Raw genomic sequence first — 21,271 nt, 5'->3', positions numbered from 1 at the left:
AAGATCTCATTACATAACAGGATCCAAGTAATACAGAAATGTCTGCAGTGCATAACACCTTCTCTCCCTTTCCCTGAATTTTCAGAAATTTCCCCAGCTGTGGAAAACATCCTGTGACCACGAGGACTTCAGACCAGTTGCTCTTACTTCATACATCATGAAGACCTTTGAGAGGCTGGTCCTAAAACAGCAGTGGCCTCTCATTTCAGCAGATCTGGATGGTCTGCAGTGTGCCAATCAGACACATATCAGTGTGGAGGATGCTGTCGCCTGTTAGCTCCACAGTCTTACTCGCACTTGGAAAAAGCCAGAACCACAGTCATGATCATGTTCTTGGATATCTCCATGGTCTTTATCACCATTCAGCCTTATCGACTATTGAAAAGGCTCAAGGCTATGCATCATGATGCCCCCCTCAGTCTCCTGGACTAAGTGAACAACAGACGAGAGTTTGTGAGGTTCAAGGGCTGTGTGTCAGAACTAGTGGTGTGTAATACTGGAGCACCTTTGAGAAATGTTCTGCCTTGCTTCTTGTTCACCCTCTACACAACAGACTTCCAGTGCAATCCCAGCACTTACCACCTGCAGAAATTCTCAGAAGACTCCTCAATCATTGGCTGCCTTGATAATGGAGATGAGTTGAAGTACAGGAGGCTTGTGAACGACTTTGGCTTGTGGTGCAGGGAGAAAAACCTGCTGATCGAATATCAGCAGGACAAAAGAGCTGATGGTGGACTTCTGGCAGGCCAAAGAGAGAGACCACTCACTGTTCAGATGGAGGACGTGCACGTGGTGCAGAGCACAAGTACCTGGAGGACCATATAAGTAGCAGATTGGACTGGTCTGACCACACAGTGGTGCTGTACAAGAAGGTCCGGAGCAGACTGGACTTCCTGAGCCGACTTGAGTCTTTTGATGTGTGCAGCAAGCTGCCGGAAATTTTCTAAAAGTCAGGAGTAGCCATGTGTTGTTCTACGCTGTGGTCTCCTGGGGATTTCAAGTGAAGCACAAGGCCTGAAGAAACCAATCAGAAAAGCTGCTCCATCACACGGCAAACTCTGGACACACTGGGCGCTGTGGTGGAAAAAGGATGATGGGGCAAAATTGGAGGTCATCAGGAAAAATCCCCTTCAGGTGGGGCTGTTTGTGGGGAACTTTAAGCCACAGGCTTATTTTACCACAATGTGCTAAGAAGCGCCATGGGGGTCGTTGCTGCCAACTGCAATGCGTCCTCCTGACATCCTAAACTAAATGCTGATACTCTAAGTTCATTTTGCTGTTTCTGCACAATTTACACCGATTGATTGATTGATGTATTATTTGTTTTGTGAGTCCGCATCCTTGATTTTTTATGTTTTGGGATTCATAAAGTTTATCTAAATTAATTTAGGTTCCCTCTTTAAGATTTCTTGCATGACGTCCCAGTCAATGTGCCCTCACTTTGAAGGGCAGCTTTGGGTCAGAGAGGACCAAACTGTCAACTTTCTTGAGTTGCCAGATGAGTTCAGTCTTGTAAAAGTGAGTAGTTTAAATGAGACCATTAATCAGGAGCTTCTCACACATAACAATTCAACATGGCAAAGCAGGCCTGGCTGTGCAGTCACTTGTTAAGAGTCCTCGTTTTTCTTGGCACACTCATGCCACTTTAACGATGCCAAGCCTTTAAGGATGATGTCCAGTGCTGTGTGGAATTGTGTTTGTGCTGATGGGTCAAGGGAAGACCCTTGTTGGTAGTGGAGTGCACTCATTGTCTTTCTGACGTGCTCCTTCTTCAGGTCTTTGGTCTGAGGTGGTCTTCCTCAGCTCACTGTTCGGTTCTTTGCCTTAACACTGCTTGGTTGGGGGCTTCTGTGCCAAAACCCCTGTGCCAAGTATAATGGCACATAGTTAGTAAAGCCCCTCCTGGGTGTCACAGAAGTTTCAGAATGTCCAACTCCAATACCTATAAGGAGGATACAGGCTGCTTTGATTTTGAATGAAACAGCAGATCAGCCAAAGATGATGGGGTCGGCTTTGTGGCTCCTTATGTTGAATGGACAGTGTTGCTGTGTCAGCCACTAATATCCACAGATGATCTGCTGGACGGCAGCGTGAATAATGTCCACCTGCTTTTTGAGTTTCAGCTACAACTGTCATCTGCCAAGAGGAAATTTGGCTAATCAGATGTTTGCACATCAAGAAACTGCAGCAAGACTCAACAACAAAAGAATCAGAGCAGGCATTGACAAAAACCAAAGTGCTTAACAGAGTCATAATGGAAATCACCAGCAGTCACCGACTAGACGATATGCCTTAAATGTCGATGATAAAACTGCAAACAAACTAAAAATGGTATTTCTCTGAACTGATCATCAATCCTATGAGTACCACAGTGAAGTTCTTGGAGGGTTGAATCCCCAGCCTCAGGCCATTGACTCAAAATCGTACAATAATTTAAAGACGTAACTCCACAAACGTCTACACTCAAAACTTTAACGTAGACAAAGCGAGATTTGTCACGAGCCGATAATCAGACGACGTACTGTCTCCAAAATCTAGCCATTAACACGGTCAAAGTGAGAATAAGCTTGAATTTTTACTCACACACTGAAGATGATTAACAGTTGGATCCTCAATCTTGGATTCTGCCTCACATGTGATGAAGGGTGTGAGGCCGAGCGTCAGTGATGTGTCACTTAATTCTAGGGAGGAAACAGTGCAACACATCCTAACAACACAGTCAAGAAGGATAAAGCTATAAAATGGCAACAGGCCACACTTACAATTTAGCAATAAAAACAGTTTATTAATTGTCAATTCATTATTAACACCAAATGCTCATGTATTAATAATCTCTAATGTACAAGGCCTACAAGAACTCAAAGTAAAGAAGCAAAAAAAAAAACATTTAAACAAACCAAACTGTCAAGAACGTTCACATTGTAACAGGCCTGGCTCATCTTTGATTAACTCTGCTGGTTATCAGATGAAATGCAGAAAGCAAGCTGATGAAATGTCAGCTAACAGGAGCGCCGCAGAACAATCCCACCACTCAGGTGAGTCCTTCTGAATGAAGACAGACCAGGGAGGGCAGCTGGCTTTGTTCACGTCTTACAAGTCTGTCCTTCTCAGAGTGCCATCCACTTTGTGCTCCAGTCCCAAACTCCAAATGTGCCATGGGGTGCAGTGGGGTTGCCGATCTGGAAGTGTCACTCTATACAGGGCTGATGAATGGTGCCTTAAAAATCAACAAAAATGATCGATCACAAATGTCACATTACATGTTTGTATGATCTTTGTGATGACATTACAGTCTCAGAACATGCTAACTGATAAATAACAGACTTATTCAGCGCACGGTCACAGATTGGAAATCAAAAACACATGAACTTTGAAGTCTCAATGCCACAGCTGTCCTCAACAGTCCACTCAGGAGTGACTGACAATTCTTTCCACCAATCAGCTTTCTTCTTTTGTTTTTAGTTGGTACCTGCCTTTTCTGTGCTGTCCTTTCTGATTTTGGCCATGTCACCTCTACCACTGAGCGTATTTCATCGATGTCACCTCTTTATTTTGTGGTTTCCACGTTTTATATTTTTCTGTCTTCTTGCATTTCATGGCCAATGAACCCTTTTTAGATAAGTCCTTGTAAGAATCAAGCTATACTCACACATTTGAGAACATCAATTAAATGAAATGTAAAAAGAGTGTGGCCAAAAAATGAAACATAAACTTACAAAATACAGAAAGTCCAAGCAGAGTGAACCAACGGTGAGTAGTGAGGGGTGAAATGTGACCTTCAGTGGTGGGTACAGAAGGGGCCACTTCTGCTTTTTGGAGTTTTCTGTCAAGTAAATGAAGCCAAAGCTTTGTGTAGCTGACACTCTCTCAAAGCAGAGCTTTCTAATCGTCCATCCTGCTGTTGGAGTTTATTGAGCTCCTGTGCCCTCCAGCTTGTAATCTCGACGTGAAGAAACGTTGTCTTGGGTATCGATATGAAGAAGGTGCTGAACTCAAACTGGAACCTGAACCAACACATTCGGAGTATAGAGCGTCCTTCACACACCACCCAGGATATACTGACATGGAGCAAAGTGACATCTGTTATATTTTTAGGTTCATTTATCAAATTAACAGCTGGGGCAGCAGAGATCGCTGTGTATTTTCTGCTTTGTCTTCCCCTTTTCTCTTACGTCAACAAATAAAATCAGTTCATTTCCTTTTCATTGTGTTCTGCATTCATTATGGTGTATTGATATTCTTCACAACTGTGGTCCCCCGTGCTAATCCTAGCATGCTGTTGTGACGCCCCCTTCAGGTCTTAAACATTTCTCTTTGAACACTGAATGTTTCATTTTATTTGTATTTAGATCTTCTTAAATTCCCACTTTTGGACTCACCCTTGACACACAGCTGATGAATGTGTTTGGTTTTAAAAGGCTCTTATCATTTATAAATAATAACCTAAATTAGTATAAAAGTCTTATAAAGCCCCTCTACATTGGTCTGTCATGTGATGGCTCTCTTTTAAGTCTCCTGTCCTCCTCGACTGTCCCTCCCCAGTATCTGATTGGACAGCATTGGCTGTCAGCTGACGTCACTAAATGACTTCTTCATTATCAGGGTTAAGAACGGCAGTCTGCACTCAGCCCAGGCATCAGCCATTAGATGACATCCCAGAGACGGTACAAGTTCATGGCTACTCAGATAAGGTCTCATCTCCAAAGATCCAACACAAAAATATTGCCCTCGTTCTCAGTGGCACCTCCTGGTAGTTGGCACCGCACTGCAGATTTGATTTGATTTCTCCATCTATTCACTATTACATTGAACTTTTTCAGTTGTGTTCTGTGGCTGAAGTTGTTATCACCACACAGTACTGTTTCTACCTCATTCTGTTGTCTGGTGTTTGTATTGTTCACCATCTTATGTCACAGCACTGGTGCAGAGATGATCAGTCCCTGTATGGGTGACGTCCTAGCAGTACAGTTTGAGTCCTTCATGAAATCTTATGTGTTGCTGATGAAGGCTGATACAAGAGGACCACTTTCAACATTCAGAACAGCTAAGAAGCTTACCACATATAGGCCAGCTATTTATGACTATGAAGACCACTGATGTCTTAAAAGCGTTAAACTCATTTAAGATATCAATGAGGATTTTTCTTTCACAAATAAGTTGTTGAAGAAGATTCTTGCCGTTTGTGAAATATGTGTTGTATTCCAGTGTGTTCATTCAAGTGTGAATTCATATGTGGCTCTGAGGTGACCTTGCATCTAGGATCTGTTTGCCACTTTCAGTGTTTTCTCCACTATTCTTAAGTACTTATTAACTACAGTAAACTGGAGTCCTTAACTCATTAAAAAAGTTTTCTTTAATTTATTTGGTTGAGGATCCAATGGAAAGATCATTTGTCACTTCTGGGATAAGCTTTACTCCATTATGATTGTGTGTGTTTCTCCAAAAACATTCTTTGGAAGAGTAAACTTTACCACATTCAGAACAGTTGTACTGCTACTCTCCAGTGTGGATCCTTCTGAGGCACCTAAGTGTACTTGGACGTGAGAATCATTTGCCACACTCTGGCCAGCAATAAAGTTTCTCTCCAGAGTGAATTCTCACGTGATCTTTAGGAGTCATGCTGTCTGAGAAAAGCTTGCCACAGTCAGAACAGCTTTGTTTCTTATTAGAATTATTTTACATGTAGGAAGAGAATAGTTTTATGAGAATCACATTCCACATTCAGTACAACTGTAAGGCTTCAATCCAGTATGACTTTTCGTATGCTTATACAGAGAATTGTTTGCCACATTCAAAGCAAAGGTGAGGTTTCTCTCCGGTGTGAAGTCTGATGCGTCTCTTTAGGGTGCTTTGTTGTGAGAACTGCTTATCACATTCAGGACAAAAAAAAAGGTTTATCTCCAGTATAAGTTATGATGTGGCACTGAAGTGTGCTTAAATATAAGAATCGTTTCTCACATTCAGAACAGCAATGAAATTTTTCTTCAGAATGGATTTTGGCATGTCTGTAAGTACCTTTCTGGCTTGTATAACATTTGCCACATTCAGAACAAACAAACTGCATTTTCGCTTAAATGGGGATTTCTGTGTTTACTTGAAAAGAGATAATGTTTAAAACCCTTTTCCACATTGAGAACAGCAATATGGCTTCTTTCTAGTATCAATTTCCGTGTGCCTTTGAAAACTGCATTTGTCAGAAAATGGTTTGGTACATTCTGGACAATAAGGAGGTTTTTCTCCTGTGTGGATTAGTCTGTGCTTCTGAAGACTGCTTCTGTTTGAGAAGGACTTCCTACATTCTGGACAACAATGAGGTTTTTCTCCTGTGTGATTTCTTCTATGGTTCTGAAGATGGCTTCTCCTTGAGAACGACTTCCTACATTCTGGACAGCTATGGGTTTTTTCTCCTGTGTGGATTCTTCTGTGTTCCTGAAGATGGCTTCTCAATGAGAACAACTTCCTACATTCTGGAGAACAATGAGATTTTTCTCCAGTATGGATTCTTCTGTGCCTCTGAAGATAGCTTATCCATGAGAACGATTTACCACATTCTGGACAACAATAAGGTTTTTCTCCTGTGTGAATGTTTTTGTGCCTCTGAAGTTTACTTCTACATGAGAATGACTTACCACATTTGTTACAACAATGAGGTTTCTGCTCTCCAGAGTGAATTTCTGTGTGTTTGTTAAAATTCTTGATCTTTTGGAAATGTTTGCTACCTTCATGACAACAATATGTTTTTTCTACAGTTTGAACCTTCATATGCTTATGAAGATCGCTTGTGTGTGTGAATTGTTTGCCACATTCCAAACATTTTTCTCCAGTATGAATCTGGATTTCTTTCTCCACTTGCTGTCGATCAGTTTTGATGGCTTCTGTCTGTGTTACTCCAGCAGTAGGGAGAGAACTGCACTGAAAAAAGTCTGTCAGGTTCTCTGATTCTCTTGCTGATTTCTTCATACCTTTCTCTTTGTATTGAAGAGAGGGCTGACCAAATGAAGGTGGAGGGAAGCTGCCATTCTTCTGTAAATCTGAAATAACACAAACATTTTTTTTTTTTCCTGACACTTACACTAAAGGCGACTTACAATATTTGAGACACAATTGGTTATTTATGAGCCAATCTTTGAAAGTAATGCTTTAAGCTTCAAGTTAAATTCATACTAAAATAAATTCCTTTAATAGTCATAGACAATGGTATAGCCTATTCCCCCTTTAAGTTAATAAGAGATAGAACTTTCTTACTATAACTGAGATTCAGTGTGTTAATTGACTCAATTGTTGTTTGGAACTGGTTCCAGTGCATAGGGACTTAAAGACCCATTTTCAACATAGAAATGGGACAGGCATACAGTTTTCTGACTGGTCCTAAAAGGTTCAGAAGAGATAAGAAGTGATTTAGTACAGATTAGAAATGAAACAAGATTTATAAGCTATGAACAGAACTTTTAAGAAGAACTTTTTTTTTTTGCTATATAAATTTTCACTTTTTTGTGTGAACTGTTTTAGTTTGAATTTTTACTACAAAGTTAATTTTGTCTGTGTAATCATTTTGGTGTGTTAAGCTTTTGCTGAGTCCCTTTATGTATGTTAGACCTGCCGAACTTTGGTAATTATGGGAAAAACACAGTTACACTCTTTGTCAGAAAACTTGCCATCTGGAGGTGTTGAACTTGAACTGGAAACTACCATCTGAGAACTGAGGACGCTTGTGCTCCTGAACTTGCCAATGAATGATAAAGATCTGAGCTACTGTGAGGTATTGTGCTCTTATCTTCTATCTCTGAATGGTCGTAAATGAAACCAAGGTCGCCATACTTGAACTTGAGAAGATTTAAGAGACTGTAATATTATCTAAGGCATTGTGGATGATCACTTGTGCTTTTGCCCGAGTCATGGAAACCTCGCTATAAAGACGTAATCTGTTATGCTGGAGCGTCCCTAATTGTGACAAAGCAGTTTGTCTTGAAACACGGCGGTCATAAGAGACTCATACTTACTGTGAACATGGCGATATCCAAGCTTAGTTCAAGTGAAGATACCAGGAGTAATCAGAGTACAGACTCAAAGCCAGAGAATGTGCTTGTGGATTTTACAGATCACTTAAAGAAAAGGCAAGATCAACTTTCTAAGCTTAAGACTGAAATCGAAAGCCTTAAAAACATTCCGGAAAACCACAGTGAAGTAGTGCAGCGGTTTGAAATCATTTGTGAGACGCGTGGTCAAGCTGAAGAGCTGAATAAAAGAGTAATATCTATGTTAAGTAAAGAAACCGTAATTAACAAACAGAAAACAAAATTCGCTGAAAATTCTAAGAAATGGGACCAATTTAGTGACAATACAGCAACATGGCTGAAAGATACAGAGAGCCTTTTAGCACACTCATCTGACGAGCAGTTAGTTAATCAATTCAGAGAGATGCAATTTCAAAAACGAGATTGAACAGAAACTAGAGTCCTGCAAGCTTCTCAGTTAAAGTGCGCTCTCGATAAGAAATGTGGCTTGTCTTCCCAGCTAAGGGCTGCAGCAACATCACTCCCTACAACAGTTGTAATTGAACGGTCGACACTCAATACCATCCTGCAAAGCAGGGCTGTGGAGTCGGAGTCGGAGTCGGAGACAATTTTGGGTACCTGGAGTCGGAGTCGGAGTCGGCAAAAAGTTAACCGACTCGACCACTAAATTTAAATGGGAATTAAAAAGTAAGTTGAAATGTCCCAATTCACAAACAGTCATAATGAACTACTTCTCTGCTGTAAGAATAAAGCCCAATGCATGCAGTGCATAATGTTACCACAAAACGAACATGTCAAGTAACCATGAAGCATGCTTTTCATTGACTGTATGCGTCACTATATGGGATGTAATGCACAGGTAAGGTGCGGCACCGCTTTCCATTGTGTCGTGTTCCACTGTTACAGGGAACTGTGAACCTAGCCTAAAGCCCCCCATACATTTACAAATGCACTGCCAATTTTTCGGCCGTTCAACGAGTCATCACGCGTCTAACGCCTGAAAAATCATCTGGTGTGTTCTCAGCTCCGCCGGCTCCCCTTCGCTATGCGCCAGTGAAGGGGCCAAGGAGCCGAGAACACAGATCTCTACCCGCCTCCAGCAGAGGCTCGCTCTGCTGATCAGCTGGCCGGTGAGTGACACAATGCACTAAACTTCCGGCTGGCTGACAGAGGAGACAGCCACTGCAGCAGACAGAGGCATCACATTACTTTGGATGGGGGCGGTGGTCGAGATTTTCGGCAAGATGGATCTGCCCGTGCCCATGTGGACACCCGCAATCTGCGGCCGCCAATCAATTGTGTTTGTCTTTAATCTGGCATTATAGTAGAGTGTTGGCTTCCTAGCCAGTAGTTCTGTGGTGAAATGACATGTATGTTGCCTTCCTTTCCTTCAATGGATGTAGAAAATACATTAGCATAGTATATACATACAGAGGAGTCGGAGTCGGGGAGTCGGAAGATTTAGAAACTGAGGAGTCGGAGCATTTATCTACCGACTCCACAGCCCTGCTGCAAAGGCTGAATGAACTTGAGTGCGACAGACAAGAACGATCTGTAACTAATACAGCAGCATGTTCGCAGGCTTACAGACACGATCTCATTGACGTGCTCATACAAAATCAAGTCGAATGTCAGAAGGCAGTCACTGAAATGGTCCAAAAAAGGAAGCTCCAGTTCCTGTTCCTCCAGCGCCACATGGTGAAGGTCCACATAGACAAGTCCCTTTATTCGCAGGTGACCCCTTGGCTTACAGACTTTATCAGAGCCTTTGATCATGCTGTAGGTGAAGTGCTAGAAGACCCTCAAGATAAACGAGATTACTTGATTCAATACACAAGAGGTCCTGCTCAGGAAATGATTAAGTGTTGTGCACGATTGTCACAAAGTCAAGGCTATGAAAAGGCCAGAAAGCAACTTGAGTTACTATGGCAACTAAATATTGATAGTTGATGGATACATAGATAAAGCATTGAAGTGGCCTCAAATAAAACAAAACGACGAAGAGGCCTTGAGAGACTATGCAGCCTTTCTTCATAACTGTATGGACACAAGGAACCGAGATGAAATCAACAGCAATCAACATATCTGTACTATCGTCACAAAGCTCCCACACTCCTTACATGATAAGTGGTGAAATACAGACTTTAAACTTGAAGGAAGAGAAGAGAAAGAGGCAGATATTTACAATCTAACTATCTTTATACATTGACAGGCTAGGATGTTAATGCATCCTGTTTATGGAAAGGCCCCACAAGGTAGCACAGAGAATAAAAAAGGAGCAACAAGGCTAAGATTCCTGTGAAGAGCGGTCAGAGAGCAGGAAGTGACTTCACTACAAGTATTACTGACGCTACTAAAAAGGGGAGTCGAGAAACCACAGTCAAAAAGACTGTTACTGATGTCTGTGCGTTTAAAAAGCCTTGTGTATTTTGTACTGACCAGCATACTCTTACTGAATGTAATAAAATAAAGGATCTGCCGCAGAAAGAAAGAATTGACTTTTTAAAATCTAAAGGTTTATGTTTTCACCGTCTCAAACAGGGGCATCTTGGTAAGAACTGCAAAGAAAGGATGAAATGTCAGACATGTTCTTTGCAGCACCCACATACCCTGCACATCAAAAAAAAGGTTGGAGTGACATCATCAGCTACAGCCAGTGTGGCAACATCTACTGAAGGGGAAGCTGAGACTGGAACTTGTGCCTTTACTGGGGCCGGTGAGGAGTGTACACCATACAGTATGTGGTTCATGTTAAGGTAAAATCTAAGAAGAGGGAGAGGTATGTAGAAACATAAATTATGGATTTTTCAAATGTTCACTTTTTTTCCCGGTGCTTAAAACTCATTAAAACTAAAAATTAAGTGTTTCCAGCAAGCGGATCAGAGGCATAGCCCTATTATCTATCCCTGGCAAACTACTTGCACGCGTGATCATGAACAGATTATACACGCATGTGTCCGAAAATGGCATACTGCCTGAGAGTCAGTGTGGCTTACGTCCTGGGCGCAGCACCATGGACATGATATTTGCTGCAAGACAGCTTCAGGAGAAGTGTCGCGAACAAAACAAAGACCTGATGGCTGTGTTCATTGATCTCACCAAAGCCTTTGATTCTGTAAATAGAAAAGGACTTTGGCTCATTGTGCATAAAATTGGCTGTCCCACAAATCTGGTGAATATTGCAAGCTTTCATGCCATCATGAAATGAAGAGACGTCACCGAGGATGGCAAAATGTCACAGGAATTCGTCGTCTCCAATGGCACGAAGCAGGGCTGCATGCTTGCACCACTCCTGTTCAACATTTAGTTCTCATTTATGCTGTATATAGCAGTACAGTTCAGAACAGACGGTGATATCTTCAGTCTTAGCCGCTTATGGGCCAAGTCCAAAGTCCATAATGCTATAATACGTGGCCTCCTATTTGCCGATGATTGTGCTCTCATGGCTCATTCTCTGGATGACCTACAGGGCTTGATGAATTGCTTTGCCAGTGTAGCGAAACGTTTCAGTCTCGCTGTCAGTCTCAAGAACACAGAAGTCAAGGTTCAGGCATCTTCCAGTAGTCACCTCCAACAACAAGCAGTGACTGTTGATGGGACAGCACTTGTATATGTAGACAAGTTTACTTACCTAGGCAGTGTCGTGAGCCATTCTGCGGGCAACGACCGCGATATTCCTGCAAGACTCACCAAAGTCAGCTCATCTTTTGGTAAGCTTCAGAATCAGTTACACAGTCCACAAAACTGGCAGTATATAGAGCCGTTGTGTTAACGACTTTATTATATGGATATGAAATGTGGACACTGTACCACCGCAATCTGAAGAAGAAAGACCAGTTCCATCTACGCTGTCTTCGCAAAATCATTCATGTTAAGTGGCAAGACATGGTCCCAAATACAGAGGTGCTGCATAAAAGCGGTATGCATGAAAATGGAATTTGTGAAAAAATAAAAATAATTCCATAGGGCCCTAAGTTTGTGTGCAGACCAAATCCAGCACACTGGAGCAGCCTGTGAATAAACTGAGCCTGCATCAAGAAACAGTCAAGGTTTAAAAGGAGAAATGTTTCAATGTGTGTTTACAGTGTTACTGCTAGTGATTTGAAAACCACAGTTAATGTAAAAGTAAAATTAGACGTCTCACATTGAAGTATAATATAGTAACGGTCTGTGCTCCTGCATAGCCAATTAGGGGCTAGAAATGTAAGAGCCAAACTTAGAAAGTAATGCTTTAAATTAAATTCATATTAGTGTCTCCTTAGCCATAGACAATGCGATAGTCTTTACCCCTGTAAGTTCATAACAGACAGAACTTTCTAACTATAACTGAGACTCAGTGTGATAATTGAGTCAGTTGATGTTTAAACAGGTCCGAGTGCACAGGGACTTCAAAGACAACATAGAAATGGGACAGGCAGGCAGTTATCTGACCGTTCTGAAATGGATCAGAAATGTTTAGAAGTGATTATGTAAAGATAAGAAATGAAACAAGATTTATAAGCTTTGAACACTCTTCTCAACAAGAACTTTTCTTTTTTTTGCAATATCAATTTTCTCTTTAATGTGTCAATTGTTTCACTTAGAGCAGGAGAGGGCAAAGTCATTCCTGGAGGGGTTTTTGTTCCAACCCAGTTGCTTAATAAGAAGCACCTATTGCTCTAGAAACACTTCAGCTTCATTTTAGTTCTCTCCCTTATTAAGATTTTGAACCCTTATTGCTTATTTAAGTCTAAAACAGCTGCATTCTCAGTTTTTAATTGCTCCTTATTAACAATAAGATGCAAATGACAAAAGAAACCAGCAGTTATCCATTTAGCTTGTTACCCTTTACACCGGTGTGTATTTATCGTGCACTATTTGGTTAAATTAAATACTTGGAAGGAAAGAGAAGAGAAAAAAAGTGAAGGGTTGAGAATTACCATCCGTTTTACACTTCAAACTATTTGGTTGATATCCTTATAATGGAAAAAAAATCTAGGATATGAGAATGACTTGACATAGCAGAGTTAAAGCACTAACAAGCCATGAAATGTAATTATTGGCAAGGATTGTTTTCTAATTAAGCAACTGGGTTGGAAGAAAAACCCGCAGCTACTGCGGCCCTCCAGGAATGACTTTGCCCACCCCTGACTTAGAGGTTTTACTGATGCTTTAAAAATGAAGATATTTTCACTGTGGAAACATTTCGACACATCAGGCTTTTGCTGAGTCCTATTTTGTAAGTAAGAGCTGCTGAACTTTGGTAATTTTGGAAAAAACATCTACAGGTTACATTTCTCTTGTTTGTCTAACTGAACTGCCATTTATGATCTGGCCAATCCATGTGTGGTCTTTACATGTTCTGCTGCTGTCTGTTCAATTTCTCCAACTTTCTCTCATATGTTAAAGACAGACCTGATCTGATCAATCGATCACAAATCAAAATCTGCCAATTTTCACTCCAAATGACTTGACTGATGATCAGCAATTAGCAGATCTTAACATCTAATCTTGAATGATAAAAACATTGCAAAACAAAGTTCCAACATGACTAAAATACAGAAACACGTCCTCGCCAGTCCAACATTTTAATTGCCTTCCTACAAGAGATAAATTTGCGGTTTGTAATATTTGTGCAAAAACAAGTCACTCATGGAGGATTCTCTGCTAACACTTTCAACAATACAAACCTTATTCAGCATCTGAGAAGTCAACACAAAAGGGACTGGTGTGAACAACGAGCTGTTCAAAGGCTGAGGCGACCATCAAGCTTAGTCTAGCTCAGTCACCTACTCTCACTCGGCCTCCAATAATGGCAGCACTTAGAAAACTCAACCTTATAATACTGACAGCAAGAACGCCAAAGACTTACTGGGACAGCAAAAACAGTGGAATTCGTAAGCCTGGACGACCAGCCATGTTTAGTTCTAGAAAATGTCACCTTGTAGATCATTTAGGTCCATAATTCCATCTACCAGTGAGTGTTTGTTGAATGATTTATTTGTATAATTAATTAACCAGGCATTAGCTATTTTGACTAAAATCCCTTTTATTACCCTTTCAGTAAATGTGTAGGTAGATGGGAGGAAAGGGATGCAGAGTTTTACTGAGCTGGAACATAAATATAAATCGTTATCAAGTGGACGTCGATTAGTTAGAAATTGTAATCTGCCCTCTTATTTGCTTGTTGGGTAGAATGGTATAAGCCTAGTTTTTAGACATACAGTCTAAATACTGTGAAAAACTATTTGCCCCCTTCCTGATTTCTTATTCTTTTGCATATTTGTCACACAAAATGTTTCTGATCATCAAACACATTTAACCATTAGTCAAATATAACACAAGTAAACGCAAAATGCAGTTTTCAAATGATGGTTTTTATTATTTAGGGAGAAAAAAAAATCCAAACCTACATGGCCCTGTGTGAAAAAGTAATTGCCCCTGAACCTAATAACTGGTTGGGCCACCCTTAGCAGCAATAACTGCAATCAAGCGCTTGATAACTTGCAATGAGTCTTTTACAGCTCTGGAGGAATTTTGGCCCACTCATCTTTGCAGAATTGTTGTAATTCAGCTTTATTTGAGGGTTTTCTAGCATGAAGCGCCTTTTTAAGGTCATGCCATAACATCTCAATTGGATTCAGGTCAGGACTTTGACTAGGCCACTACAAAGTCTTCATTTTGTTTTTCTTCAGCCATTCAGAGGTGGATTTGCTGGTGTGTTTTGGGTCATTGTCCTGTTGCAGCACCCAAGATCGCTTCAGCTTGAGTTGACGAACAGACGGCCGGACATTCTCCTTCAGGATTTTTTGGTAGACAGTAGAATTCATGGTTCCATCTATCACAGCAAGCCTTCCAGGTCCTGAAGCAGCAAAACAACCCCAGACCATCACACTACCACCACCATATTTTACTGTTGGTATGATGTTCTTTATCTGAAATGCTGTGTTCCTTTTACACCAGATGTAACGGGACATTTGCCTTCCAAAAAGTTCAACTTTTGTCTCATCAGTCCACAAGGTATTTTCCCAAAAGTCTTGGCAATCAATGAGATGTTTCTTAGCAAAATTGAGACGAGCCCTAATGTTCTTTTGCTTAACAGTGGTTTGCGTCTTGGAAATCTGCCATGCAGGCCGTTTTTGCCCAGTCTCTTTCTTATGGTGGAGTCGTGAGCACTGACCTTAATTGAGGCAAGTGAGGCCTGCAGTTCTTTAGACGTTGTCCTGGGGTCTTTTGTGACCTCTCGGATGAGTCATCTCTGCGCTCTTGGGATAATTTTGGTCGGCCGGCCACTCCTGGGAAGGTTCACCACTGTTCCATGTTTTTGCCATTTGTGGATAATGGCTCTCACTGTGATTCGCTGGAGTCCCAAAGCTTTAGAAATGGCTTTATAACTTTTACCAGACTGATAGATCTCAATTACTTCTGTTCTCATTTGTTCCTGAATTTCTTTGGATCTTGGCATGATGTCTAGCTTTTGAGGTGCTTTTGGTCTACTTCTCTGTGTCAGGCAGCTCCTATTTAAGTGATTTCTTGATTGAAACAGGTGTGGCAGTAATCAGGCCTGGGGGTGGCTACGGAAATTGAACTCAGGTGTGATACACCACAGTTAGGTTATTTTTGAACAAGGGGGCAATTACTTTTTCACACAGGGCCATGTAGGTTTGGATTTTTTCTCCCTAAATAATAAAACCATCATTTAAAAACTGCATTTTGTGTTTACTTGTGTTATATTTGACTAATGGTTAAATGTGTTTGATGATCAGAAACATTTTGTGTGACAAACATGCAAAAGAATAAGAAATCAGGAAGGGGGCAAATAGTTTTTCACACCACTGTAAATAATACTAATTATACATAGTAAGCATTATGTGAATAGTCAATATGCAGTTATGAATTCTGTAACAGATATTATAATCATAATGATTTTTTCCCTAAATTAAACAATGGTACAAGGACACATTTCACAAATGACAGCAAATCTCAAACACATAATCTGCTTAGTGTCGGCGTCTCGACCACACAGATGCACTCGGAGTGACAGACGACAGCCGAGAGATCCAAAGAAACTCCCTGCCAACAGAACTGCAGAATACATGAAGAAATTGTCAATAAAGATAAAAACGATATTTGAGTCAGCAGCATCAGAGGTCAATCTTTATCTCTGTGAACCTTAAACCACCAGAGATGCTGGGCTACTGGCTTTCTGGAAGACCAATAAAAGTCGTTGTCCTACCTGTGCCCTCCTTATACGAGTGGGGACAGCGAGGGTCTGTTCAGTACGTCAGCACACGTCGTGGATGACAGGAGGACCAGACTGTCCTCAGAACATGCAGAGATGCTTGTATTCTTAGATAAGAACCTGAAGTGTTCACCAAGACTTTCGCATTTTCTTCATGTCGTAGTCAATGGCTGCAAATATCTAATTGAAATATTTTATTTGATTAGAAATGTGGAGTATGATTAAGACGTGCATTTTGTTTTGTTCCATTATGTGTGCATTATAGGTAAATGTTCTTTGTGTATGCTGTATACAGTAGCAATTTATTATGGAATGTGAAGTTTATTCATGGCTAAAGTACATTTATTATTTAAAATAATATAAAAAAAACTATTATTATTATTATTGGTATCAGCAGATCCTAATGGAATTGAAGGTCAATATCAGCTCTAAAGACTCCGATCAGAGCCATTCTACCCAATAATGTGTCTGAATTTGTGTTTTCTCTTTTTAATTGTAAACAGGGGCTCTGAATGGCGTTTCTGGTTACTCTGGTTCTTCCTCTCATCCCCATAAACATGCAGGTGAAGTGGAGTGGTGACTCCAAATTGACCCAATGTGACTGTGGAAGACTGAAGGGCCCAAGATCATCTCCAAGTGAAGATTTCACACCACTGCCAACTTGTCCATGACATGCTGCCCCAGCAAGTTCAGGCTGAGAGCAGAACACAAGAAGGAAAGAAGACCCTGAGACCCCCTGAATGTCATCATGGCTCGTACAGGTAGTTCTTGTCACTGTTAACGTCAAAGTGCACGAGATTACCATTAGAAAGATAAGACACATATTAGGTGAGCACTGGCTTGAGCAAATTCACTCTTATTTAGTGCACAAGGGAGAGGATTTGATTCTTACTTATTTCTTTCTGTGGACATTTCTGCCTTAACTGCCACACAATTTAAGAAATATACGTCTTTAATAAAATATGGCTTTTGTTATTCTCATTGTACGTAATACACTGTTGGCCTAACATACGTCACAGCTTCAGTCAGAGCTTCCTGATGTTCAAGTCATGTACTAAACACTTCAGATTTTTCATATTCACCCAAGTTTTTCTAATTTATCATTTATCAGGTAACCTATTGTTTATCACACACCAAGCAGGTGGTCTTTATCCAAGTTCAATTAACCATGTTCCCCACTCTCATTTCAATCTTCTAAAAACATCAAACCACCCACCATTAGAATTTATAAACGCTCTCTTTCTTTTATATTTAATCACATTACTCACTTATTCCAACACTCCCAGGTGACTCTTCTCCTTCACTCCCATTTTCCTCGGTGATTTTCTCTTCAGACTCTGATAACTCTGATTTCAGCTCTCCAGAATTCTCCTGCATAGCCATTTGTCCTGTATTAGTGGACCAGGGCTGTAAACTGGATGGAGATTCTTCACAGGCCTCTTGCTTGAAAATATCATTAGTTTCATGCTTTTGAAGTTCAAGACCAACGGGGAAATCACTCAAATCCTCAGCTTTAATGGCAGTAGTCACCCCATTGCACTCTTCCTCCTCTTTAAAAACTGAAATTCTTACTTCATGATCCTCCAGCTTCACACACACATCCTCTGGTGTGAGCCACTCACACTCCTCTTCTTTAATGTCCACCATTCTTTCATGCATGCCATCTTCTTTGGCATAGGCCATGCTCTGTGGGAAACTCTTCTCTCTCTTTAAGTGTCTGCCCTTCTCTTCTCAGATTCAGTTCTCACGTGGACAGCCCTGAGCTGGAGGCCATTAGACACCTCAGTGATTTGCCGTGTGAAATGGGAAAGCCCTGTGAAAATAAAAGTGTAGAATTAACTTCATAAAGTCAGTAAAAATAATGAGCACACTTCAGGGTCACAGTGCCCTCCATGAGGTTTGGTTCAAAGACACATTTCTCTTCATTTCTTCCTCTGCCTCACAGTTTAAATTAAAAATGAAACAATTCAGATGTGATCAAAGTGCACTGCAGACCTTCATTAAAGGGCATTTGCATACATTTCAGTGCCACCATGTAGATATGACAACACTTTATCTACACAGCACCATCATCTTTTTACACAGCAATGGCAGGTCTATTAAAGCCGTCATATTTAGGGCTTTGTTGGCTACAGACTGACATGAACGTCAAACAGGAGGACGGGGTCTTCACGTCATTGACACATTCACACGTTTCAGTGCAGGAAGTGTAGTAAAGACAAAGAGACCATCAGAAACTGTGAGACAATTCATTCATTCGTTCGTTCTCAGATAAGAGTACATGGAGCTCCTTAGAAACTACTTAGTGATAATGGTGGGGAATCAGAGAGATGGCTGAGAATTTTAACATTGAAACAAAGACCACCGCTGCATACAGTCCTAAGGTAATGGACTACCTGAGAGACACAATCAGACTCTCATAGAAATTATACACAAAGTGATAAAGAATACTGGATGTGACTGGTTAGTGCCAGATTAGCACCACAGGGCACTAATGGTAAAGAATACCATGCACAATATATATGGGTACAGCTCATATCAACCGGTGTTTGGCTGAAATCCAAATCTTCCTTGTGTTCTCGTGGACAGACCACCCGCCCTAGAAGGCACCACTAGGAGTGTGTCAGTGGAGCACATATTCCAGCGCTGCACACTCCAAGAAGAGCATTTACTGAAGCCAAGTGTTCAGAGTGAATACAGAGAGCACTCCAGAGACAGGTTAATTCTGAAAATTATAAATCTGAGGCAAAGTGGATGACAAAAGAGTGGACTGTGCAGAATGGAAGGGACCTGCAGATGTCATTAGACAGGATGGAGTTGTTAATTGTGTTAGACGTGGAGGTGCTCTTGGAAGGGCCTACCATTCTAGACTACGTAAAGTCACTGGTAAAGGTGACAATCGACATACCACCAGCAGTGAGAGAGATGAAGAGAGAGATTTATCTAACACTACATCAGATAATGAAGACACTGGAGATGAGAAGGAGACTCTAAACTCTTCAGTCCCAGTAGAAGATGTTGATGTTGAATTTGAGCAAACTCACGGGTTAAGATGGAGTCATTGTGTTTGTCTATAAAAGGGGCAAACTGTGAGATATGTGGTCAGAGATGGTGACATACAGATAAAGTATTAGATTGGGCTGGCAAAGAAGAAATTGGTATAATTTAGAGTTTACTGATCCTGACAGCATTGCTGACACAGAAGGGTCTGTCAACACATCAAGTGTAGATAATCTGCAAGTTGAACCAGAAACTAATGAACTACAACTATGGGACTTGTGTGTGGAAATCACGGAGATATCAGTTGAGTCAGCAAAGCAGGAAGAGATAAGCAGATGGGAAAGAAATGGAGAATTTGAGGAGGTGGAAAACCACAAGATGGATATGCCCTTTAAAAAGAGACTTCAGCAGGAATCGTAACTAAAGACCACCTAGTGGCACGAGGGTCTGAGGGGCAAGATAGGAATGGGCTCAACAGGGATTCACCAACATGGGCATCAGAATCTGCTCACTAAGATCTCTGAGGTGGCACTGCCACTTTAAATAGTGAGGACAGACAGTTGAGCTCCAGCCCATAATAGTCGAGTCGCGGCTCTGCAGCTTTCACATTTTGTATTTTGATGGCTTCATATGGTCCGACACAAACAGCCTGATTGGCTTGAGTCCTGTTCTTCTTTTAACAAGTAAGCTAAAGTATCAAAGTGTACAGAAATACTGAAAGTGGTTGCAAAGGATAAAAGACATGAAATTAAACAATACCGTTTCAAATATCACAAAAATGTACTTACAATGCCACGCCAGCTGTACATTTTACTGTATGCCTTTGCCAGCACTAGCTTGTGCAATGTTTGTATTTTTTATTTCCCATTAAACAAATCAATGTGAAAACGCATAAGAAAATACAAAAAAAAAATAATGTAAACTATTTCTAATAAGTTTCAGTATGAGACAAATTGCTGGCAATGAAACCTGAACGCGCCCTGTAAAGTTACCTCGTTCCACGCCACTTAAACAAATTTTCTTGATGACCGCTTTAGAGGAAAAAACTTTAAAAAACACGCTGAGCTCGAAAAAAATCAGAAATGAACGACGGGGCCGTGCGGGAGTAAGCGGATGAACATGCGCGTGCCCGACGGACAGCACATTTCGGAGCATGCGCGAAATTGAAAGGAGACGCTGCGCGGAAAAGTGCACGAGCGTGAAGAGAGCAATCCCGATTTAAGGCGCTCATAAATTAGATGTAGCATTACATTTCACGGAATACAGACCGGAAAATAAATAAACGTAGCACCGGCTAGAAAGTGCGTGATCCCTGTCATCCACAGTAAACTCGTGAAGGTGCGATTTGCTGTGCCGCCTCCTAAACGTATCTCTCAATCCACAACACTTAAAATCGGACCACGCGGCGTCAGGCACCTCCTCAAACTTAAAGCCACTAACCATGTCGCGATCTTCCTCACTGCTGGCATTCCCAACAGTACGCGATTACCACGTTCGACTTTGCCTCACCTACCGCACCTTTACTTGATCTTACGGCTGTGAAGAAGTCGCAGCGCGAGGGTCTCATAAGAGCACACTAGTGATGACCTGCTCGACAGTGACTAGTCGAGGTCTCGAAGCGCTGCTCGGAGACAAGTTTGAAATACGCCTGTCACGTGATTTTGAGGCGCGCTTGCGTCATGACGTCATTAATATCCGCGCCATAGACGTAGAATTGCTAGACGCCGCATGGCCAGCAGCATCGTACGTCAACTTCGCCGCCATATTGCGAGTGGCACTGCTGTGGAGTGAAGTAATGAATAATGTGCTGCTTGGGATTGTAAAAACCGCTGAACGCTCCAAACCAGATCCCGGGGGATTACATTTCATAGGTAAGGCTGAACAATTGTTATGGTTATATTTGGCCATTAGAAAATCCCGTTTTATAATCTTAGCACTCAAAGTCACCTTACCCAACACAGTACTGAAGTATTAGTTAATTCCCGGGTCCTCTCACATATAGATTACTGTAATGCTATCCTATCTGGCATCCCAC

General features: G+C 41.3%; 1 protein-coding gene across 7 annotated transcripts; it reads right to left on the bottom strand.

The window, feature by feature from the left end:
- Nucleotides 1–2,764: 2,764 nt before the first annotated feature.
- Nucleotides 2,765–20,858, bottom strand: LOC120528444 (zinc finger protein 879-like). 7 transcript variants are annotated; one of them, XM_039752605.1, is made up of 4 exons: nucleotides 20,677–20,858; nucleotides 17,505–18,049; nucleotides 6,963–7,031; nucleotides 2,765–3,217 (listed from the first exon to the last, which is right to left on the bottom strand). In XM_039752605.1, the coding sequence occupies exons 2-4, from the start codon at nucleotides 17,917–17,919 to the stop codon at nucleotides 3,189–3,191; spliced, it is 513 nt and encodes a 170-aa protein (XP_039608539.1). In that variant the 5' UTR covers nucleotides 17,920–18,049; nucleotides 20,677–20,858; the 3' UTR covers nucleotides 2,765–3,188. The 7 variants fall into 7 exon arrangements, with proteins under 7 accessions (XP_039608539.1, XP_039608535.1, XP_039608534.1 ...); XM_039752601.1 differs by having other exon boundaries at nucleotides 2,765–7,031; nucleotides 20,025–20,858; XM_039752600.1 differs by having other exon boundaries at nucleotides 2,765–7,031.
- Nucleotides 20,859–21,271: the final 413 nt, after the last annotated feature.

The sequence above is a fragment of the Polypterus senegalus genome, chromosome 4 (genome assembly GCF_016835505.1).
Source record: "Polypterus senegalus isolate Bchr_013 chromosome 4, ASM1683550v1, whole genome shotgun sequence".
Classification (NCBI taxonomy): Eukaryota; Metazoa; Chordata; class Cladistia; order Polypteriformes; family Polypteridae; genus Polypterus; species Polypterus senegalus.
The sequence above is the reverse complement of the archived record's forward strand: the minus strand, read 5'-3'. Positions and strand labels throughout refer to the sequence as shown.